Source organism: Pelobates fuscus, chromosome 12, assembly GCF_036172605.1.
Source record: "Pelobates fuscus isolate aPelFus1 chromosome 12, aPelFus1.pri, whole genome shotgun sequence".
Taxonomy (NCBI): domain Eukaryota; kingdom Metazoa; phylum Chordata; class Amphibia; order Anura; family Pelobatidae; genus Pelobates; species Pelobates fuscus.
In genome coordinates, this window is record NC_086328.1 from 29,317,008 (window position 1) to 29,341,837 (window position 24,830).

General features: G+C 44.2%; 1 protein-coding gene across 2 annotated transcripts in view; it reads left to right on the forward strand.

Annotated features, from left to right (window-relative positions):
* Positions 1–997: 997 nt before the first annotated feature.
* The window catches only part of WWOX (WW domain containing oxidoreductase), a 771,960-nt gene continuing 748,127 nt past the window's right edge, over positions 998–24,830 (forward strand). For both annotated transcript variants that reach the window (XM_063438073.1, XM_063438074.1), the window contains exons 1-4: positions 998–1,104; positions 5,826–5,890; positions 9,418–9,475; positions 13,804–13,982. In XM_063438073.1, the coding sequence (XP_063294143.1) occupies positions 998–1,104; positions 5,826–5,890; positions 9,418–9,475; positions 13,804–13,982 (409 nt within the window). The remainder of the gene's footprint in view (positions 1,105–5,825; positions 5,891–9,417; positions 9,476–13,803; positions 13,983–24,830) is intronic.

Genomic DNA, 24,830 nt, shown 5'->3' on the forward strand with positions numbered 1-24,830 from the left:
CCATTGTAAGTGCTTTCTACTTAAATATGAGATCAGTTTTATGTCTGTTTATAGGCATAGTGATAATGAACAAACGTCTTCTCTCCCTGTGACAAGCTGGAACCAGCTAACCTCAGCTAGTATTCAATGGTTGAATTAGGCACCATTACCACTTCACTGGTTTTCAGTGGTCATAATGTTTGGAGTTTGTATGTGCAGAATTTCAGTTTTAAACACTGAAATTGCACAGAAAAAGGGTTACTGCAGCCAAAATAATGTTTAATTACTGTGTTAGCAGGAGTAAACCTTTAAGTTTTAAGAGATAAGTAGAGGATACCACTATTGAAGAATCTTTTGAATCTTTTCCAAATCTTACATTTCTGAAACCAATTCTCACCAAAGATAATGAGTGTTGGGGGTTAGCCTAGCAGGATGTTGCCCCTATTATCTTTGAGGCAGCGTTGCCACATTTTGCATCACATGAGGGACATGATTGGCATGTGAGAATAGATTTTCCTCCAAGACAAAAAGTCTGTAACTTAGATGGAGAGGAGACCTATGTGAGATGTCCACTCTAATTCTGCTGTGTTCACCAGCATATGTGTCAACTAGAGATGTACTCACCAAACAGCTGATTTTAGTAAGCTGAAAACAATAGCAAAATAGCTGATTTGGGGAAATTTAAAATATCACCTATTATATAACTATTTGAGCATCAACTTTTTAAATTCTGGTTTTCACTTCACTACAATTGACTGTTTAGTAACTAATCCCCAAACAGTTGATTGATTCTTGCAGCTGCTCTCTGGCACTGAAAGGGTTTATAAAGCTTCTCCATGTGGTTTCTGTTTGACAACTATCTGGTTCAGTGTACCATGTGTTTGTTTTTAGTTTTGTTGAGCTAGGGGGACCTCTGGTGGTAGGAATATGGTACATGTTAGGCTACTGAATTTGAACTGTTCCTTTCCTGATTTCCAATCTTACTCAAAAATAGCTTTCTGTTTTCATCCGCAGTGCCATGGCAGCCCTAAAATACGCAGGCTTGGATGACACGGACAGTGAGGATGAGTTGCCACCAGGATGGGAAGAGAGGAGTACCAAGGATGGATGGGTTTACTTTGCAAAGTAAGATGCTCAAAATACAATCAAAAACAGTTGATGTATTTGAGAGCTTATTCAAATACAAGTGTAATAATTGACAGTGCAGAAAAAATAAATCTCTTAGCTGCTATCACACTGTGATGTGCAATGTCACGAACACACTCTACTTCAAGATTGTGCGTGAGGTAGTTGTGGTGGTAAAGGGGTTAAAGTTCACTATTTGTCTGCACTAGACCGGAAAAAAATGATACAATCCCACTTAACACCACCCACACTTATGAATAATAATATAAATATTACTATTTTAACGCTGCCACCACCAAGACAATTTATAAATGGGGTGCCTTGGTCCCCCAGGTAAATCAATAATAAAAACCCACCAAATGTAACTTAGCACAATATCTATGTAATTGCAAAATACTAACTAGTCTCTTCAGGTAACATAATTCTATATCAGTCTTTATCAGACAAAGGCAGAACTTAATAAAGGAATATTTATTATGAGCAATAAATAGTCACAGTGCATACAAAAATATGACAATCAAAATTATTTACACCAACAACAGATAAAAACTAAATAACAGATGAAATAACAGAAGTCCTAATTACTCACTCAATTTTTTAAAGTAACACTTCGGCTACAGGGGATCTCTGCTAAGAAAGATGGTGACTCACTTAGAATTAGATTCTGGCCCCTCAAGCAAGTACCAGGCACACTTCAGTATAACTAGAGATATACCCTGTGGATTGTCACGCCTTACCCAGAGGTGGAGTTAAGGCATATCTATAGAGACACTAAGTGACCACCCCCTTGTGTCCAGACCCACATCAATCCCAATGTAAAAATGTGGTTCTATCTTCTCTTATGTACCTGCCACAGAAATAGTAATTGCATCTACGAATTTATTATTTTTCCATTCCATAGATCTCTTACACACCTTACTTGCAACCCAAAATAGCGTACATCAAAATCCCTTCCCCTATGGTTAATTTATGTCAAACAAGTTTGGGCTTGTTTAGAAGATGGCGCTTGTCACATTCCAAATATAACAAAAATGAGGCTTTATTATTATTTTGTGGGTAAATATTAATGTTTTTTTCTTTTGGATATGATACTGAAACAAGGCTAATGGCCATTAACATATCAAAAAGATTGACTGACTGACTGACTCATCAATTAAGAAGTACAGGCCATATGGCTGAAGCCAGACATTCTGGCTTTTCAAGTGTAGAATCTCACACCTTGCAGAGCCTTTGATTAATCACATGATGCATCTTTTCCTTTTCACATTCCAATGCAATTTATATTACCCCTTCTGTCATATGACTTCTGTGGGGTACCCAGCTTCAAAGACAATATTCCATAGTGCAATAGTGAGTTATGCACCCTTGCCGTGACATGCAATTCTCCCAAAAACACACTAAAGACAGAAATGTTTGATACCAAATACAGAGCGCTTAAATTTGTGAATATTAATAAATAATACACCTAGTGAATCAAAGAATGTTAATATACCATTTGTTTATGTATCCTTAAACATCCAAAGCCGTGTATACCTTTAAGATAAATATAAAAAACAGAAATAGTGCAGTACCCTTTTGTACACAAGTATAATATACACACAAAATGGGGCACTCACATGTTCCAGAGCTATAACCTAAAAAAAAAAAGGAAGGGACAACACCAAAACTGAAAGGATTGACATCCCTTTCCAGAAAGGGGCTTGGAACACCTGAAGGAGATCACAGTATTTATATATATATATATATATCTATATCACTGCTCAAAAAAATAAAGGGAACACACAGATAACACATCCTAGATCTGAATGAATTAAATATTCTTCTGAAATACTTTGTTCTTTACATAGTTGAATGGACTGACAACAAAATCACACACAAATTAAAAAAGTGGAAATCAAATTTTTTCAACCCATGGAGGTCTTAAAACGTGGAAAAACACACTACAGGCTGATCCAACTTTGATGTAATGTCCTTAAAACAAGTCAAAATGAGGCTTAGTAGTGTGTGTGGCCTCCACGTGCCTGTATGACCTCCCTACAATGCCTGTGCATGCTCCTGATGAGGTGGCGGGTGGTCTCCTGAGGGAGCTCCTCCCAGACCTGGACTAAAGCATCTGCCAACTCCTGGACAGTCTGTGGTGCAACGTGACGTTGGTGGATGGAGCCATATGTGCTCAATTGGATTCAGGTCTAGGGAACGAGCGGGCCAGTCTTCGTCTTGCAGGAACTGCTGACGCACTCCAGCCACATGAGGTCTAGCATTGTCTTGCATTAGGAGGAACCCAGGGCCAACCGCACCAGCATATAGTCTCACAAGGGGTCTGAGGATCTCATCTCGGTACCTAATGGCAGTCAGGCTACCTCTGGTGAGCACATGGAGAGCTGTGCGGCCCCCCCAAAGAAATGCCACCCCATACCACTACTGACCCACTGCCAAACCGGTCATGCTGGAGGATGTTGCAGGCAGCAGAATGTTCTCCACAGCATCTCCAGACTCTGTCACGTCTGTCACATGTGCTCAGTGTGAACCTGCTTTCATATATGAAGAGCACAGGGTGCCAGTGGCGAATTTGCCAATCTTGGTGTTCTCTGGCAAATGCCAAACGTCCTGCATGGTGTTATGCTGTAAGCACAACCCCCACCTGTGGACGTCGGGGCCTCATACCACCCTCATGGAGTCTGTTTCTGACCGTTTGAGCAGACACATGCACATTTGTGGCCTGCTGGAGGTCATTTTGCAGGGCTCTGGCAGTGCTCCTCCTGTTCCTCCTTGCACAAAGGCAGAGGTAGTGGTCCTGCTGTTGGGTTGTTGCCCTCCTACGGCCTCCTCCACGTCTCCTGATGTACTGGCCTGTCTCCTGGTAGCGCCTCCATGCTCTGGACACTACGCTGACAGACACCGCAAACCTTCTTACCACATCTCGCATTGATGTGCCATCCTGGATGAGCTGCACTACCTGAGCCACTTGTGTGGGTTGTAGACCCCGTCTCATGCTACCACTAGAGTGAAAGCACCGCCAGCATTCAAAAGTGACCAAAACATCAGCCAGGAAGCATAGGAACTAAGAAGTGGTCACCACCTGCAGAACCACTCCTTTATTCGGGGTATCTTGCCAATTGCCTATAATTTCCACCTGTTGTCTATCCCATTTGCACAACAGCATGTGAAATTGATTGTCACTCATTGTTGCTTCCTAAGTGGACAGTTTGATTTCACAGAAGTGTGATTGACTTGGAGTTACATTGTGTTGTTTAAGTGTTCCCTTTATTTTTTTGAGCAGTGTATATAAACATATGCGGGACTTGATGGTTTATTGCACCTGATTGAGGAAGCCATTCTGGTGAAACGCGTCTCTAGGACATTTTATATTAAGTTTATTTAAACTTAATATATAAAATATAATATACGATATGGATAAGTTACTCTGAAAGTCCATATGCATTTCTGAAAATATATGTTTTGAGGGACTTCTTAAACAATTGAAGACTGGGAGAGAGTCTCATGGGGGTAGGCAGGCTGCTCCAAAGGAATGGAGTCGCCCGCGACAAGTTCTGCAAGCGCAAGTTAGCAGTAAGGGTGCGAGCAATGGACAGGAGGTCACCGGCAGAGCAAAGAGACCAAGAAGGGGCATATCTATGAATCAGTATTTTGAATTGACACCTATAGGATACAGGAAGCCAGTGTAAGGATCTTACAAAGGGGCGAGGTATGGGAGGAACGATGGGTGAGAAAGATCAGCCTGACAGCAGCATTCATTACACATTGTAACGGGGCAGTTCGACTACTGGGCAGACCAACTAGGAGAGAATTATGAGGAGGAAAAATCAGAAGCTCAGTTTTAGAGAGATTGAGCTTCAGAAAGCGGGAGGACATCTAATCAGAGATTGAAGAAAGGCAAGCAGTGACACATTGTAGGACCCTTGGGGGGCATCAGGGGAGGAGATGTATATCTAGCTGTCGTCGGCATACAGATTGTAGCAGAAACCAAAGGAGTTAATGAGTTTGCTTAGAGAGGCAGTATAAAGAGAAAATAGAAGGGAACCAAGAACAGATCCTTGGGGGACTCCAACCGAGAGAGGATGAGGGGAGGTGTCGTCATTGCAAAAGGATACACTGAATGAACGTTTGGAGAGATAAGAGGAGAACCATGAGAGGACAGTGTCACAGAGACCGAGGGATTGAAGAGTTTAGTGAAGGAGGACATGATCAACAGTTTCAAAGGCGGCAGAAATGTCAAGAAGAATTTGTGCCTTTGGATGGGGGTGTGGACAGGGGCAGGACTGTAATGAGAAATTTTAGGAGCCTTACAACCATTTATGTAAAAAATAATTAGTTTAGAACATTTAGAATGTATCTTATTTGCACAAACTTTCTAAAATTTTTTACATTTATTGTACTATAAAGATAAATTGCTGTGAGTGTTATTGCTGTGGAGTTTTGTTGTTGTTATTATTATGTATAATGCGCTAGCAAATTCCGTAGTGCTGTGCAATGGGTGAACCAACAGACACGTAAGTGTAACCAGACAAGTTAGGCGCACAGGAACAGAGGTGTTGACTGCTCTGCTTAATGAGCTTACATGCTGTCCCTCAGACACACAAACAATATGGAGATACTAGAAAAGCGGGACAGTGGGATTTGTGCCAAAAAATAGGGACTGTCTCTGCTAAATAGAGACACTTTGGAGGTGTTAAGTAACATATTTTTTTCTTTTTACATAGTCACCTAGATGAGAAAACCCAATGGGAACATCCAAAAACTGGGAAACGGAAAAGAATTGCAGGAGGTTGGTAATGGTCTTTAACTGCCGTGGATCACTTTCCTGTTTCTTATTTTTTTTTTGGCTATTCTTTCCTCTTATCTACATGATACCATGTACTAGACAACTTTCAATAAGCCTACATCACTTTTGGGGACTTCTACTTTGACAGAGGCTTGAGGTCCATGTTGCCCTACTAGCATCCTTATTCAATATAACTGTTTTACCTGTCTGTATACATAATGTCTAATATAATGTTACCTCTGCTGTAAATATTTGAAAACACTGGTTAGAACTTCATGAATCAGCATCTTTGGTTGCAAAAAAAATATCTGTTTTTTAAAATGTGTGTTCGGAGAGGGTTCTACTTTGTCCCATATGCGACAGGCCCACCTGAGAACCGTGGAATTGATTTTTCAGTTATCTCCTGCATCCAGGTAAAAAATAGGGCCTGGCACTCATTGAAAAAAGTAAAAGTAAAAACTCTTTATTCTTAATGACAATGTGGAATTGCTTTGCTTCCAATTGCCTTTGGCAAACTACACAACTTGTGTATTAATTGGCTGCGTTTAAGGTTGTTGACTTCATGAACTCTCCAAGTCTTCTGGAAAAAAAATGAAGATACTCCATCCCAGCAGACACCCAGTGCACTGGAGCAGGACCAGCAATCCCACTTGGTAAGGCAAACAGAACATTTCCAGGCACTCTAGGTGTTCAAACCGCAGGCAGATTTATTGGAGCAAATAGCTTGACAAAGACCCCTCTTAGCAGGTCGAAACGTTGTTGTTTCCTTTTTTGTACCAATGAATCTACTTGCGGCTTGAACACCTAGAGTGCCTGGAGATTTTCTTTCTGTTTGCCTTACTTTGGTCTAGGCATAAGTAGAGCAGAAATGACTGGGCACAAGGTACAGTTAGCTCTTTTATTAAACAGAATTTCTGCTGAATAATTGGTGCATATGCAATGAAAACTCCCCGAAGGGCTGTATTTCTCTCATACTTGGCTACTTCATTCTACTGAATTCTTGGAACATTACATGCAAAAGTTAACATTGTAGAGATTGACCGATAGAATACATAAAACCTTTGCACGACTAATAGTTTACGTTGCATAATGATTAGCATTATTAAATTTGAGCCTTAATAAACACAGATTTGAGGAAATGCAAGAATCAAACATTCAGACACATAAGCTACATCATCCTGGGTCATTCATAGATATCTGTAAATAACAAAAATGTAGAAATGTGAAAAGTCTGAGTTATGAATAATACTTAAACCTCTTCATGTCCCATTTCTTATTTTTTGTCAATATATAAGATACACTTTGAGTTTGTCATATCTTCTGTAGTGTGAACTCTCCATAGCCTTTAAAGGTATGGGTACCAAGGATTGCAAGGACCGTATAAAATGATCTTGTACAACTCTTAGTAAGGACTCTTAGTAAAAATGTTTCATCGTCAAAAGCAGGACAAGACCTTTTTTTTTTTTTTTTTATAGAATGTTTGCCTTATTTTTCAGACTTGTGTATTATGGTCAAACACTGCCCCTAAGTGGTAAGAGAAGGTGTAACAGCCTTTATTTGGGCTAACTATTGCCTTTTATATTTACAAGTTCACTGTAATTTTGAACATCCTTTCAAGGCATAGACAATTGAGAATTTTTTCTTTAAAAAAAAAAAAAAAAAATTATATATATATATATAATATTTTATATATAAAAATCAATAAGTTTCATAACATTTGTAGAAAATAAGAAGTGAAAATTTATTGACAGTCAAATACCAACTTTGCCATATCTCAGAAATGGCAATATTTTGCATTGCCCAAGAAAAAAGGGGCAGCATCTGTGCAGAAAAAACACTTTAAGATTAAATGGTTTTGACACTTAATGAAAACTAAAATGGTTACAAATAACTGATTGTGAGGACACTAAGAACCCTTCATACCCATAGATATTTGCTTCTCCCCACTAATAAACATAAAAATTACTCTAATTCCAACGTGTGTGTGTGTAATATATATATATATATATATATATATATATATATAACAAAAGATAATCTTGCACTCCTCCTGTATGAATGGTGAATGCCCGGTGCTTGTCAGCCAAAAATTCAAAAAAATATATCCAAGATAGCACTCCAGGGACTTATATAAAAATTAACTTTTATTACCTTCCAGTAAAAACAGCGAACATCAACGTTTCAGCTTGATCTTCTCAAGCTTTCGTCAGGATCCTGACGAAAGCTTGAGGAGATCAAGCTGAAACGTTGATGTTCCCTGTTTTTACTGGAAGGTAATAAAAGTTAATTTTTATATAAGTCCCTGGAGTGCTATCTTGGATATATATTTTTATATATATATATATATATATATATATAATATTATCACGCACAAAACAAACTGGCAATCTAACATTACAATATACCCACTAATTACCAAAACAAATAGCGACCGCAACTTGTGTGTGGATTAAAAAACATATATATGCCAGATACTTGCTTAATTTCACATGTAGTTCTGAGGGATAAAACAGAGACAACAACCTAGTGCAATATTATAAATTCTTTATATAAATAAACAACAATAAATAGGTGTACACTCACAAGTGTAGAGTTGATAGAGTACCACTCAGGACTATCCAGCTCCAGGGGGATCAGCACCTTGAGTACATGAGATCCAATCTGTATAAACAGCAGGACTCCACACTACCAGCCTTCTTTTATTTAGTTAGGAAATATATCCAAATATTTAAAAGTCCCGTTGTTTGGACCAAGGTTCAAAACTTTTGAAGTGATTCTCACGGTCCGCTTGCAAGCTCAATACATGTCCAGCAAAGCTATTTCTGGAATAGCAGGGAATCAGCGCATTTTGCCCCGTCTCGTTCCCCGCTTTCTCAAGCATACTGAAGCGTTTCTCAAGTGCATTCTTGCACTTTAAATACTGCGCCACAAAACAAACTGGCAATCTAACATTACAATATACCCACTAATTACCAAAACAAATAGCGACCGCAACTTGTGTGTGGATTAAAAAACATATATATGCCAGATACTTGCTTAATTTCACATGTAGTTCTGAGGGATAAAACAGAGACAACAACCTAGTGCAATATTATAAATTCTTTATATAAATAAACAACAATAAATAGGTGTACACTCACAAGTGTAGAGTTGATAGAGTACCACTCAGGACTATCCAGCTCCAGGGGGATCAGCACCTTGAGTACATGAGATCCAATCTGTATAAACAGCAGGACTCCACACTACCAGCCTTCTTTTATTTAGTTAGGAAATATATCCAAATATTTAAAAGTCCCGTTGTTTGGACCAAGGTTCAAAACTTTTGAAGTGATTCTCACGGTCCGCTTGCAAGCTCAATACATGTCCAGCAAAGCTATTTCTGGAATAGCAGGGAATCAGCGCATTTTGCCCCGTCTCGTTCCCCGCTTTCTCAAGCATACTGAAGCGTTTCTCAAGTGCATTCTTGCACTTTAAATACTGCGCCAATTTATCACTTATTGAGTATTGTATTTTCTGTTTTGGTTTTGTAGATCTGCCTTACGGCTGGGAACAAGAAACAGATGACAATGGACAGACGTACTTTGTTGAGTGAGTATTGCAAATTATAAACGTGCTTTTAAATTACTGACCTGATTGAAGACTTAGTCACAGGTGGATGACTTACACTAGATGAATAGTTTAACCCTGTACAGGGTGAACTATTCTTTTCTTTCATGAATTGAACCAGAGGATTGGAGGAAGGCAGATGTGGTTCCTATATTGAAAAAGGGTTCAAAATCTTTGCTGAAAATGATAGAACTGCGAGCGTAAGGGTCACCTTAGGCAGCCAGACCCCTTCATCATATTGTCACCCTGTACAAAAAGGTAGTAATACGTGCTCTCTATCTAATCTAATAGCAGCTATTCACCAACAAGTAGTCCCTATATCTTAAAGAAAGAAAAAACACAATAATAATGCAATATGTAGTGACAATAGTTCAAATACAGTATTAGTGCCAAAGGTACGCTCACATTTTTCAGAGCTTCATGAGCTCTATTTATGGAGCCTGGACAGAATAATCCCCATCTGTGTATTTATTTGTGATTGTCAACACAGTGTGGTTCTCAAATGGATGGGGATAAACTAGAGCAATGACCTGCTCTAGTGTGTGGAGCTTTAGGTGGAACAATTATTATTATTATTATTATTATTGCCATTTATATAGTGCCAACAGATTCCGTAGCGCTTTACAATATTATGAGAGGGGATTTAACTATAAATAGGACAATTACAAATAAACTTACAGGAACAATAGGTTGAAGAGGACCCTGCTCAATCGAGCTTACATTCTATAGGAGGTGGGGTGTAAAACACATTAGGACAGGAATTTGCAATCAAGTAAGGTGGGCTGCCCTTTAGGAGAGGGCAAGAGACAGGTATGTGAGGTAGGGGTTAGTCTTGGAGGCCATAAGCTTTCCTAAAGAGATGGGTTTTAAGGCACTTCTTAAAAGATGCAAGACTAGGGGAGAGTCTGATGGCGGTAGGCAGGCTAATCCATAGGAAGGGAGCCACCCGCGAGAAGTCCTGCAAGCGTGAGTTGGCCGTACGGGTGCGTACAACAGACAGGAGGTGGTCACGGGCAGAGCGGAGAGACCGAGAAGGGACATACCTATGGATCTGTGAGGAGATATAAGAGGGGCTAGAGTTGTTCAGTGCTTTATAGGTGTGAGTTAGTACCTTGAATTGACTCCTATAGCATACAGGAAGCCAATGTAAGGACTGGCAGAGGGTTGAGGTGTCCTCACCTAGGGATATACGTGGACCCGGAACAGCAGCAGTATGAATATGAGGTACAATATATGACTGGATAAATTAAAAATATATATTTTATTAAGTAAATATAAAAATTATATGTAAATTATATAAATGGTAAAAGTATATTTAATATTAAAAAAGTGAGCTATATAAAAACCAGTCCTATAGTATTGTCCTCAGTCTTCACTTGACGCGTTTCGCTTGCAGCTTCCACTTTTGAGTGGGGCAGAGGGACACTACAGTGTTCCTATGCTTGGTTGTATAGGGAGAGGTATTAGCAGTAGAAATAGAGAAGTGCTCGCACCATTGTAAAGAACACTGGTGAGACCTTGAAGCATTGAACACAGTACTGGAGATCGTATCTCAAGAAGGATGTTGATACTTTGGAGAAAGTTCAGAGAAGGGCTACTAAACTGGTTCATGGATTGTAGGATAAAACTTACCAGGAAAGGTTAAAGGATCTTAACATGTATAGCTTGGAGGAAAGACGTGACGAGGAGGATATGATAGAAACATTTAAATACATAGGGGATCAACACAGTAAAGGAGGAGACTATATGTAAAAGAAAAAAAAAACTACTACAACAAGAGGACATAGTCTTAAATTAGAAGGGCAAAGATTTAAAACTAATTTCAGGAAGTATTACTTTACTGAGAGGGTAGTGGATGCATGGAATAGCCTTCCAGCTGAAGTTGTAGAGGTTAACACAGTAAAGAAGTTTAAGCATGCGTGGGCTATGCATAAGGCTATCCTAGCTATATGATAAGGCCAGGGACTAATGAAAGTATTTAGAAAATTGGGCAGACTACATGGGCCGCATGGTTCTTATCTGCCGTCACATTCTATGTTTCTATGACTTCAGTGGCTCGTAAAGTATTTGAAGGGTTAGTAAGGGGTAATTTTCAGAAATTAATTTGGAAAATCATTGTAATTGTCAAAAACATTAGCATGGTATTATGAAATATAGGTCATGTCAAGCTAACTTAATTGCATTTTGCAAAGAAGTAGAAGTATAGATCAGGGTGTTGCAGTGGATGTGATCTACTTGGATTTTGCCAAGGCATTTGATACAGTTCCACACAATAGGTTAGTGTTGAAACTAAAATAAATTGGTCTAGATCATGGGGGTCCAACCTTTTGCTTTCCGCATTGAGCGGAGAGGAATTGTCTTGGGCCGCACATATAATATTATTAATTTTATATAATAAAACTTCAAAAGCCCTTTTGTTAATTAGACTTTTTCATTTGTTTAGTAGATAACTCCCTTTTTTGTTATCCTTATGTGGGATTGTCATATTTAAGGATACCGAATTAAAGAGTTGTCTACTAAACGTTTGGACAGGTATTCTGCCAGTGGTGTACTAACAGGTGGGGCAGTCCGCCCCTAGTGCCACTTACAGTGTAGAGGGGACGGCTGGGACGCAGCACACGCTATCTACTGTTTCCACCAGGTTCTCTAAATCCCTCTGCAGAGAAGTATTATCTTGCTCACATTGTACTACTTTACAGTAATACAGTAAGTAATTTATAGTTTTGTCTCATCTGCTAACAGTGAAACATGACTTTCAATGTTTATTTTCAACATCATTTATAAATATGATAAATAGAAGCGGTCCCAGAACTGAACCCCCATTTACCACTTTTATCCAGCTTGAAAATGTACCATTTATGACTACTCTTCAATGTATTTTTTCCTATTTTTTATTTTAAATTGGGAAGCACTTTTTGTTTTTCCTTCCTTCGGATCAACAGCAAAAACAGAAGGTTGGACTCATGTCTCTTTTTAACCTATGTAACTATGAGAGCAGTGCAATATCACCTGTCACTCTATTCAGAATGTAATAATTATATTATCAATCAATATTTCTGCTCTGCTATATTTGTTGTGTTGGAGATTGTTGGTAGTATTCATTGGAATCACACCACAGGGATGAGATATTCAAATAGAGCAAAATGAACACTAATAATGGGTATTGTTTCAATTCAGAAAATGGTACATTCTTGGTAAATGTTGGCTAGGAGGCACATTTGGAATATGAATAACGTAATTTTAAGTGGAAATTAAATAGGAAGTAAATCAGCTGACCATTGATTAGTTCTTATACTTTTTTTCAAACATAGTTTACATGCAAGTCAGATTGTGTGCGGTTATACGCTGGATGGTCCTCTGGCTGTTGTGATATGCTTATGGAAGACTCCTGTCACGTATTCTTCGTCTCCATGTGACGAAAACTGAGATAATTACCTTCCGAAGATAGAGGGGAGTGCCTCTCGGCAGTCTTCAGCTATCATGCCTAGCTTTTGCAAAATTGGCAGTGGCCACTGGCCACTGCAGACCCACGCAATTATATAGCCCCACGTCCATCCACACTAAACACAACGTCGATGTGCGGGTGACGTCACGCAAAAGACGAACACGCACGTTTTTGGGTCAAGGGCTAGGTACATCCAATTGGATCTGCAAAAGGGTTATTTAAACTCTCATATTCCCTTAGTTCATTGCCCTGTCATGGTTTCCTCTAGATGATTATCCGAGAGTGTGTGCCTGATAGTGGTTTTGTGGTTTTTGACTTAGGCTTTGTCTTGACTTCCCTGATTTCTGGCACCCTTAACTTCTGGCTTTTTTTTTACTATTCTTGGGTACGTTAAATCCGGGCATTCTAAGGCCTGGTAATACGTTACCCTTAGTTCTAGGGTGTGCTTCTATTCTGCGTGTTGGATCAATATAATCCTGACAACTCTTTGTGTGATTTAAATCACAGTGTTGCATCATAAGATGCTATTCAACCAGTTTCCACTACACGGATAGGGAAAGAGTCTGAAACTTAAGTGCATAATGGCATTTAAATAGAGTAATAATTCAGGTGTTGCATGTGATACAGTCCAAAGGAGGAAACTACGTGAAATCACACAAAAAGGGTTTTCACAATGTATATTATTTTAGTGGTATTGTGGTCACTCTAACAGAATGTATTCTACTACCAACATGCTTAAACTTTAATAGATTTTAATAGATTTTATCAGCAATGAGTGTTTCTATTGTGAGTTACCACCGTTGCGATGTCGTTGACTCAGGAGACAGATTTACAACCTTTTAATGCGGTTATTTTTGACCCACAGTCACTTGAACAAGAGGACGACTTACCTCGATCCAAGACTTGCCTTCACTGTTGATGATCAGCCTACGAAAATAAGCACCAGGCAAAAATATGATGGGAATTCTACTGCCATGGACATACTCCAGGGCTGTGATCTGTCTGGGAAGGTGGTCATAGTCACAGGAGCAAACACTGGCATTGGTAAGTGCTTTAAAAGTTCCAAACAAGATATTCACTGTTCACATTTAAAGTCTATAATGTACAAGTCTTGCTAGCTCAGTATTTACAAAGTGATAACATTTGTAAGAGTTTAAGTGCTGATCTAGATTATAATGTTGTGCAGCAAACAAAAGATCTAGGGAAGCGGTTTAAAAGTGTCCTAAGCATAGCACTAAATTGCCCACAATGCTGTCAGCCTGTCACTGCCACCCACTGTTGGATGGACTCGTGTTGAGGTCCAGAGATGGGCCAAGTGTAGACTCCTTAATAGCTCTATATTTATTGATTCAAATCTATATTTACAGTTGCAAGAAAAAGTATGTGAACCCTTTGGAATGATATGGATTTCTGCACTAATTGGTCATAAAATGTGATCTAATCATCATCTAAGTCACAACAATAGACAACCACAGTCTGCTTAAACTAATAACACACAAAGCATGTTTACATGGTGTGTTCAATAAAAACATGGCAACATTTTATTCTTTGTGTGTTATTAGTTTAAGCAGACTGTGATTGTCTATTGTTGTGACTTAGATGATGATCAGATCACATTTTATGACCAATTTGTGCAGAAATCTATATCATTGCAAAGGGTTCACATACTTTTTCTTGCAACTGTATTTATTCAAATTTATAAAATGATTTTACAGATGAATGGTGTCCACAGACTGTTTTCCTTAAACCCACTACAATGAGCCGTTTAGAGTGTACCTTTAAATTGTTTATTAGATGGAATTGGTTGCCAACATACTGTTGTGCTTTGTTCCTTAATTACATATTAGTTTCTAGCAATGCTTTATTTATTTTACTAATAATTTTGAATGTGCTTTCGTCACTTTTAATTTTTTGTCTTCTAAGATAATTTCTAAGGTTTTGTTGAGAGGCTAGTTTTTCGTATCATTGGGACGCCAAAAGGTCAGAGCATGGCAGGAAAGCCCAGTGTCTAAAGGAACACTAAATGCTTGCTGTAGTGGGTATGGTGCCAAGAGGGCTATTGCACTCACCACCCATTGTAAGCAATCAATTTTTTTTGAATAGTTTGATCTATTACCTGGAATCAGCCAGGTACCACTGCTCACCTCAAGTACTAATGCCAGAGAGCTGGAAGTTCCAAAGTAGGAACTTCTGTTCATTCTTGTAAGCTAAGCCCTGAAATACAGGGCTTAGTTCATTAGCTAAGTCAGCAGATCACTCTCTGCTCATGCTTAGGAACGACCATCTCTCCAGCATTACCAGTAGAGGCGTGGAGCAGTGCTCAGAGAACCCCAAATACTTGGAGTGGGTAAGGCAGGGGCATGCGACTTGTCTTTGAAGTGTTCCTTTAATGTCTCCTTTTTAGACATACAGTGAAAGAACTGTACTACAGTATCAAACACCTTTTTCCAAGAGTAGAAAAATATCTTAAACATATTCCCAGAATCCTAAAAATAGGAAACAGTTTGAACATTAAACGATTTTAAACACACAACCGCAGAATTTTTGATTGATTTGAGTCATTTTTTTTATACTTCTATATTGACAGAACATTACTAGCAAATGGGATATAATTTATTCAGTGCTAGAAACAACATCAGGAGAGGGAAGCAGTCGTCCATACGCCTGTCTCTTTTGAGTTTTTCATAACTAAAGTGGCTATTGAGCATGCACAAGAAGATCCATATAGGTTTCTTTGGACCACGGACATCTGTCTTGTACTCGTGGCTACTAATTCATTCGACTCCTGACTTCATCTGCTATGAGCTGAACATGCCATGGATACAAGTTGTTTCCTAATGTATCATGCACCATATATGGATTATGTTGTTCACTAAACCACAAAGTGTCCTGTCAGAGAGCTGCTTTTTTGATGTTCCTCTTTGCTTGTGTGATTTGAGGTTTCTGTTATTTTTGTCCACTCCCTGCATGCTAAAATTAATATGGCAGAACCCCTTCAAAACATACTTCACAGTGTTCATAATGTCTGCAACTGGTGTGAACTTTTCTTTGCTATCTTGATAACTATTCCAATGAATAAGGACACCTAGTTTTTGTTTTTTTGCGGTTGATGGTTTAGCGAAGTTCTGAAACTGGGAGATGACAAATACGGTATATTCCAGCATGGACCCACCACCATATAATTGAAGGATATTTGGGATCCCAGCATAGAATATTAAAGGGTTATGTTTGTACTTCCACTGGGTACATGCAACCATTCAGCAGAGTGGAACATTGCGTTAGTTCAAGGGGCAGCCATAGAACTTTGGAACATGCTGACACATTGAAGAAAACTACATGAGTTTTCACAGGAAAGCAATACACTCGAGCTTGTGTTCTTGTGAATGACAGCATAGCGGTCAGAATCCCACAAGAACACTGACACTTGACAGACAGAATTGCCTTTCTTTGCCACTCTTAGGATTTATTTTCCCAATAAAGAGGCATCTCTCTTTTTCACAGACTCTTAGGAACAGGTGGTGGAATTTGACTATTTCTCAAATATTGTGATTTATGCCAAGCCAGTTGAGTACTTGTTAATCACTGCCAAAGATACACTTAATACTGCTCTTCTTTGCATGCTTCTTCAGAAGTCTGTTGCTTTAAGCTCTCCAAAAGGCTTTTGTTTCTTGGCACCGAGTTGGCGTCGATTCTGCCAAGCTCTAATCCTGGGATAAATTATGTCAGGGCTGCTTATACTAGTGAAATTATTTTCTGTTCCTTTCAACTATTTAACAAGACTTTGTTATGTTAGGATTATGCAGCCTAGCACGTAAGGATCTGCCTCGTAAGGTGACGTCAAGGTTCAAGGTAGCAGTCCAAGAAGAACTGCAACTTTACAATGAATGTCCCCAAATGCTTTATGTTCCCAGCACTGAACTAGACGTGTTTTGCTGCTGTGCCTTTATGCTGAAAAATGAATATTAATGTATGAGGCATAGCTTTAATTTTCAGATTGCACTTTTGTACAATGGCAAAAGACTGTAATAATTAAATCGTATTCATCTGTTCTGTTTTTATGTGGGGAGACATGTGAAGCTGTCTTTATGATAGTGTTTGTTACATTCAGGGCCATCCTTAGACCTTCTGGCTCCCTTCGCGAAAAAGTATTTACAACGCCCCTGCATGACCACCAGGGCCGGTGCAAGGAATTTTGCCACCCTAGGCAAAAGAAAAATGTGCCACCCCTCATATGTGCTGCCCACCATGTGACATGACAATGCCCCACCCATATGATCTGCCACGTGAACCAACGCCAGTGCTGCACACAGTGTGTGTTTAAATTAAAAAGCCTGCAAGGATTGCCCCCCCTCTCCATTCCCCTCGTGGTCTCTCCTCTACCCCCCCCCACCCCCCCACATTCCCAGGGACATATTAACCGTGAGGAAAACAAGGCATTTGCCTTGGGTGGCGCTTTCCAGGGGGCGGCAAAAAAAGCCGCCCCCAAATGCCCAGGCAAATGTCTTGTTAGCCTGGCGGCTAACAAACAATCCAGGCAGGCGGCCGACGCTGGCGAGGGAGCTGAGCAGAGAGCTCACAAATCGGTGCTCCCTCGCCAGCGCCGCCTGTGCGCCGCAGAGTAATGCCGGGAGCTGGAATATTCACTCACCGGCCGGCCGCCCGCCCAGCAGCCCCACCGGACCCCAGGGAAAGTGAGAACCCCCCTTCCCCCTGCATTCCCAAAGGTACGGAGTCTGGGGGCAGTGACGTACACACTGGGGTTGCGGCTGCGACCAGGCCCGGCCCACCAGGGGGCCCGGCCGCCCTGCGACCCGGTATGTATGCCACTGTGGCCAGCCTCTTCTCCTGGAGGGCCCAGGTCCCCTCGAGGCTGGCCCTGGTATCGCTGGTGGGCGCGCTAGGGAGCACTCTCCCCTGAGTGCTTCCTCTTCAGCTCCCTCGCGCACCGCACTGATACCGGAGCCGGAAGATGATGTCATCTTCCGGCTCTGCCCGCCAGCTTCCCCACCCGCCGGGTGACACCACTAGACCCCAGGGAATCCCCTCAGCTCTCCAAAAGGTAAGGAGGCTGGGGGATTAAATAAAAAAAAAAGTGTGTTAGTATGTGTGTTAGTATGTGTGTTAGTATGTGTGTTAGTATGTGTGTTAGTGTGTGTGTTAGTGTGTGTGTTAGAGTGTGTTAGTGTTAGAGTGTGTTAGTGTTAGAGTGTGTTAGTGTTAGAGTGTGTTAGTGTTAGAGTGTGTTAGTGTTAGAGTGGGTGTGTGTTAGAGTGGGTGTGTGTTAGAGTGGGTGTGTGTTAGAGTGGGTGTGTGTTAGAGTGGGTGTGTGTTAGAGTGGGTGTGTGTTAGAGTGGGTGTGTGTTTGAGTGGGTGTGTGTTAGAGTGGGTGTGTGTTACTGTGTGTTACTGTGTGTTACTGTGTGTTACTGTGTGTTACTGTGTGTTACTGTGTGTTACTGTGTGTTAGTGTTAGTGTGTGTATGTGTGTTAGTTTGTGTTAATGTTAGTGTTACTTTGTGTCTGTTACTGTGTGTGTGTGTCTGTCAGTAAATGTGTGTCTGTTAGCTAGTGTGTATGTGTCTGTTAGCTAGTGTGTATGCATCTTTTAGCTAGTGTGTATGCGTCTGTTCATGAGTGTGTGTGTGTCTGTGAGAGTGTGTGTCTCTTAAGCACTTACCTTTCTCCAGCGCCGGACTCCCTTGGTGCTGGGGATCTCTCCGCCCCGATCCGCCTCTCAGCTCTGAATGCGCATGCGTGGCAAGAGCCACGCGCGCATTCAAACCGCCCATAGGAAAGCATTACTCAATGCTTTCCTGTGGATGTTCAACATCTTCTCACTGTGATTTTCACAGTGAGAATCGCGGAAGCTCCTCTAGCGGCTGTCAATGAGACAGCCACTAGAGGCTGGATTAACCCTCAGTGAAAACCCTCTATGAAACTGCTATGTTTTCAGCTGCAGGCTTAAAACTAGAGGGACCTGGCACCCAGACCACTTCATTGAGCTGATGTGATCTAGGTGTCTGTAGTGGTCATTTAAGTGTATGTGTATCTGCATGTGCTGGCGTACATACCGCGTTCGCAGCCCTGCGATCCCTGCGACCAGGTGCTGCCGCCATGTGTTGGGGGCAAGGATCAGTTTTCGTACCGTGGCCCCATGGGTTGTGTGTACGCCACTGTCTGGGGGGGATTGTATTTTTTTTTAAAAAAAAGTGTGTATGTGTGTCTGTGAGGGTGTATGTGTGTCTGTTAGTGAGGGTGTATGTGTGTCTGTTAGTGTGTGTCTGTGTCTGTTAGTGTGTGTCTGTTAGTTAGAGCGTATGCGTGTCTGTTAGCTAGTGTATGTGTGTCTGTCAGTGAATGTGTGTGTGTATTTAGAAGGCGGGGAAGGTCGGTTTGCAGGGGGAGGGGGAGGATTGCGGGGGGTAGAGCCTAAGTTTTGTCATGCGAAGGGCAGCACAAAACCAGGATACACCACTGCCCATTCCCATCGTGGTCTCTCCCCCCCATTCCCCTCATTGTCTCTCCCCCCCATTCCCCTCGTTGTCTCTCCCCCATCCCCTCATTGTCTCTCCTCACCCCCTCCCCTCGTTGTCTCTCCTCACCCCCTCCCCTCTTGATCTCTCCTCACCCCCTCCCCTCGTTGTCTCTCCTCACCCCCTCCCCTTGTGATCTCTCCTCACCCCCTCCCCTCGTGATCTCTCCTCACCCCCTCCCCTCGTGATCTCTCCTCACCCCCTCCCCTCGTGATCTCTCCTCACCCCCTCCCCTCGTGATCTCTCCTCACCCCCTCCCCTCGTGATCTCTCCTCACCCCCTCCCCTCGTGATCTCTCCTCACCCCCTCCCCTCGTGGTCTCTCCTCTCCCCCTCCTCCCCTCGTGGTCTCTCTGCCCCCTCCTCTCCTCGTGGTCTCTCTGCCCCCCCTCCTCCCCTCGTGGTCTCTCTGCCCCCCCTCCTCCCCTCGTGGTCTCTCTGCCCCCCCTCCTCCCCTCGTGGTCTCTCTGCCCCCCCTCCTCCCCTCGTGGTCTCTCTGCCCCCCTCCTCCCCTCGTGGTCTCTCTGCCCCCCCTCCTCCCCTCGTGGTCTCTCTGCCCCCCCTCCTCCCCTCGTGGTCTCTCTGCCCCCCCTCCTCCCCTCGTGGTCTCTCTGCCCCCCCTCCTCCCCTCGTGGTCTCTCTGCCCCCCCTCCTCCCCTCGTGGTCTCTCTGCCCCCCCTCCTCCCCTCGTGGTCTCTCTGCCCCCCCTCCTCCCCTCGTGGTCTCTCTGCCCCCCCTCCTCCCCTCGTGGTCTCTCTGCCCCCCCTCCTCCCCTCGTGGTCTCTCTGCCCCCCCTCCTCCCCTCGTGGTCTCTCTGCCCCCCCTCCTCCCCTCGTGGTCTCTCTGCCCCCCTCCTCCCCTCGTGGTCTCTCTGCCCCCCCTCCTCCCCTCGTGGTCTCTCTGCCCCCCCTCCTCCTCTCGTGGTCTCTCTGCCCCCCCTCCTCCTCTCGTGGTCTCTCTGCCCCCCCTCCTCCTCTCGTGGTCTCTATGCCCCCCTCCTCCTCTCGTGGTCTCTCTGCCCCCCCTCCTCCTCTCGTGGTCTCTCTGCCCCCCCCTTCTCCTCTCGTGGTCTCTCTGCCCCCCCCCTCTCCTCTCGTGGTCTCTCTGCCCACCCTCCTCCTCTCGTGGTCTCTCTGCCCCCCCTCCTCCTCTCGTGGTCTCTCTGCCCCCCCCTCCTCCTCTCGTGGTCTCTCTGCCCCCCCTTCTCCTCTCGTGGTCTCTCAGCCCCCCCTCCTCCTCTCGTGGTCTCTCTGCCCCCCCTCCTCCTCTCGTGGTCTCTCTGCCCCCCCTCCTCCTCTCGTGGTCTCTCTGCCCCCCCTCCTCCTCTCGTGGTCTCTCTGCCCCCCCTCCTCCTCTCGTGGTCTCTCTGCCCCCCCTCCTCCTCTCGTGGTCTCTCTGCCCACCCTCCTCCTCTCATGGTCTCTCTGCCCACCCTCCTCCTCTCGTGGTCTCTCTGCCCCCCTCCTCCTCTCGTGGTCTCTCTGCCCACCCTCCTCCTCTCGTGGTCTCTCTGCCCCCCTCCTCCTCTTGTGGTCTCTCTGCCCCCCTCCTCCCCTAGTGGTCTCTCATCTCCCTCTCTTCCCCTCGTAGCTTTGCCCACTGCCCACTCCCCTCGTGATCTCACCTCTCCCCCCTCCCCTCGTGATCTCACCTCTCCCCCCTCCCCTCGTGATCTCACCTCTCCCCCCTCCCCTCATGATCTCACCTCTCCCCCCCCCTCCCCTCGTGGTCTCAACACTCCTCCCTCTCCCCTTGTGGTCTCAACACTCCTCCCTCTCCCCTCGTGGTCTCAACACTCCTCCCTCTCCCCTCGTGGTCTCAACACTCCTCCCTCTCCCCTCGTGGTCTCAACACTCCTCCCTCTCCCCTCGTGGTCTCAACACTCCTCCCTCTCCCCTCGTGGTCTCAACACTCCTCCCTCTCCCCTCGTGGTCTCAACACTCCTCCCTCTCCCCTCGTGGTCTCACCTCTCCCACCTCTCCCCTCGTGGTCTCACCTCTCTCCCACTCCCCTCGTGGTCTCTCCACCCCCCCTCCCCAGGGGGTCTCTCCTCTTCCCCCCAGGTGGTCTCTTCCCCCCCTTCCCCTGGTGGTCTCTTTTCTCTAACCCCCACTCCCCAGGTGGCCTCTCTTCTCCTCTATCTCCCCCATGGGCATCCACAGGATTTTTTGCGGGGGAAGGCATAATTGTAATGACATCCATGCTTGGTCCCTTTTTGACAGTGTCATGAAGGGAAGGGGCATAGTCATTATCACATAAAGCCAAGGTGAATAGCGTTTTCACAACTATGGTGTCAGGAATACATATTTGTATTCCTGACACTATAGTGTTCCTTTAAGCAAATTAAAGGAACATTCTGGTCACCATAACAACTTCATCTAAATGAAAATGCTATGATGCCAGGAAGCCCTGGGTGCTCTCTTTCCATTAAGGGGTTAAACCGCTTCCATTAAGGGGTTAAACCCCAAAGGCTTCCTCGAGCTCCAGATCTCCAGGTCACTCAGTGGTATTCGGCTTCTGAAACGGAGTGTCCGGAAGTACCGATTGACGTCAGGCATGGGTGCTGCAGATTGGCTAGAGTGGTCAATTGACGCTCAAATGAATCAGCGACACCCCTGCCCAGCGGCACTCTGTGCTTCCTGACACTCAGTAAATAAAAGTGAACACATTAACACTGATATTTTTTTTTTTTATCTGGGACGATAAGCAGGTCCAACATTTCCCTGCCAGGCCCAGGTACCAAAGCCTTATGATGTGGTTATCAGAATAAAGTGGAGGGTTCACTTCACTTGTCCTTCCTGCTCCAATCTCCTTTTCTTCTCCTTCATTTGACACAGTCTTCTTTTTCTTCTGACACTGTCTTCTCTCCTCCTTGGCTCCTTCTACTCCTTTACCTTTCTGCTACTTTCTGCTTATTTTGATCCCCCTTCTGCTCATATCTCTTTTTGATCCCTTTCTGCTCCTTGCAGACCCTTTATGCTTCTTGCTACCCTTTTCTGCTCCTTCTCCTACTTTACCTTTGTGCTCCTTCTGATTCTTCTCCTTTACATTTGTCCTCCTTCTGTACCTTTCTGCTCTTTTCAGACCCTTCCTGCTCCTTGCTGCCGCTTGCAGACCCTTCCTGCTAATTTCTGCTCCTTCTTGTACTTTTACGTTTGTGCTCCTTCTGCCCCTTCCAGCTCATTGCTGACCCTTCCTGCTCATTTCTGTTCCTTCTCCTACTTTACCGTTGTGCTGCTTCTGTCCCTTCCTACTCCTTGCTGCCCTTTCCAGCTCCTTGCTGACCCTTTCTGTCCCTTCCTGCTTCTTGCTGACCCTTCCTGCTTCTTGCTGACCCTTCCTGCTCCTTGCTGACCCTTCCTGCTCCTTGCTGACCCTTCCTTGCTCCTTGCTGACCCTTCCTTGCTCCTTGCTGACCCTTCCTTGCTCCTTGCTGACCCTTCCTTGCTCCTTGCTGACCCTTCCTTGCTCCTTGCTGACCCTTCCTTGCTCCTTGCTGACCCTTCCTTGCTCCTTGCTGACCCTTCCTTGCTCCTTGCTGACCCTTCCTTGCTCCTTGCTGACCCTTCCTTGCTCCTTGCTGACCCTTCCTTGCTCCTTGCTGACCCTTCCTTGCTCCTTGCTGACCCTTCCTTGCTCCTTGTTGACCCTTCCTTGCTCCTTGTTGACCCTTCCTTGCTCCTTGCTGACCCTTCCTTGCTCCTTGCAGACCCTTCCTTGCTCCTTGCAGACCCTTCCTTGCTCCTTGCAGACCCTTCCTTGCTCCTTGCAGACCCTTCCTTGCTCCTTGCAGACCCTTCCTTGCTCCTTGCAGACCCTTCCTTGCTCCTTGCAGACCCTTCCTTGCTCCTTGCAGACCCTTCCTTGCTCCTTGCAGACCCTTCCTTGCTCCTTGCAGACCCTTCCTGCTCCTTGCTGCTTATTTCTGTCCCTTTGTGCTCTTTCTCCTAATATACTTTTTGTGCTCCTTGCTGTCCCTTCCAGCTCTTTGCCGTCCCTTTCTGCTCATTGATGTCCCTTCTGCACATTTCTGTTCCTTCTCCTTTCTGCTCGTTCTCTTACTTTACCTTCCTGATCCTTGCTGACCTTTCCTGTAGGCTGACTCCCCCCCCATCCCTCATTTACCTGATCTATAGGCTGTCTCCCCCATCCATCACTTACCTGATCTGTAGGTGGATCCCCCCATCTCTCACTTCCCTTATCTATAGGCTGCCCCCATCCCTCACTTCCCTTATATATAGGCTGCCCCCATCCCTCACTTCCCTGAACTATAGGCTGCCCCACCATCTCTCACATCCCTGATCTATAGGCTGCCCACCCTATGCCTCACTTCCCTGGTCTATAGGCTGCCCCCCCCCCATGCCTCACTTTCCTGATCTATTGGCTGCCCTCCCTATGCCTCACTTCCCTAATTTATAGGCTGCCCCCCTATGCCTCACTTCCCTAATTTATAGGCTGCCCCCCTATGCCTCACTTCCCTGAATCTATAGGCTGCCCCCCCCATGCCTCACTTACCTGGTCTGTAGGCTGTCTCTGGCTGCATGCGCTGCTCTCCTGTGGATTTAGTCAGGAAAGAGAAGCTGGGATAAGATGTAGTTTCTCTCCATACACAGCGCCACCTACTGGCCAGCGCCGGTATTGCTCTGTAAGCCCATGCCCCCCCCTCCCCAGGTGGTCTCTCTCCCCCCCCCCCCCCTTTCCCTCCCAGGTGTGCCTCCTACCTCTAGTGTAGCGTGGCCGAGCTCCGGTCCGCGGTACAGAAGCTTTTGTTTCCTGTACCCGGCCGGACTTTTGTTTCCTGTACCCAGCCATGTACAGGAAACGGATGCTCCTGTATCGTAGACCGGATTGCAGCTCGGCCACGCTACACTAAGGGATTGACAGGAGGGAGAGCTGTGCGCTTACCTCCTGCCGTCCCTCATATCTTGCGTCCACGGACCATTGCACCCTATTGGACGCACCGGCCCGGGCACTGCTGCAGCCGCCAGAGGCTCTCTATAGAGTGCTGAGGCAGCAGCAATTGAGGGGCCGGCACTCCTGGCCTATAGGAAGCACCAGCCCTGGTGACCACACATGCCCACATCAAATTCCTCCCACCATATAAAACTACCAATTTGTATCAACACCAAAACAAAGAGATTCAAAAGCTTGGTGAACTTTTTACACACAGTCATTAAACTTGTAAGTGCACTATAAGTACAATTATTAAATAAAATGGCAGTAAATAAACTACATATGTAAGTAATAATTATCAAGCTTATATACTAAAACATTAAGGCGCAGGTTTACTGTCCTGAAAAGCAATGTCAGGAGATCATGTAATGCAGACCCTTTTCTTTCAAGTAAATGTGCCTAATAGT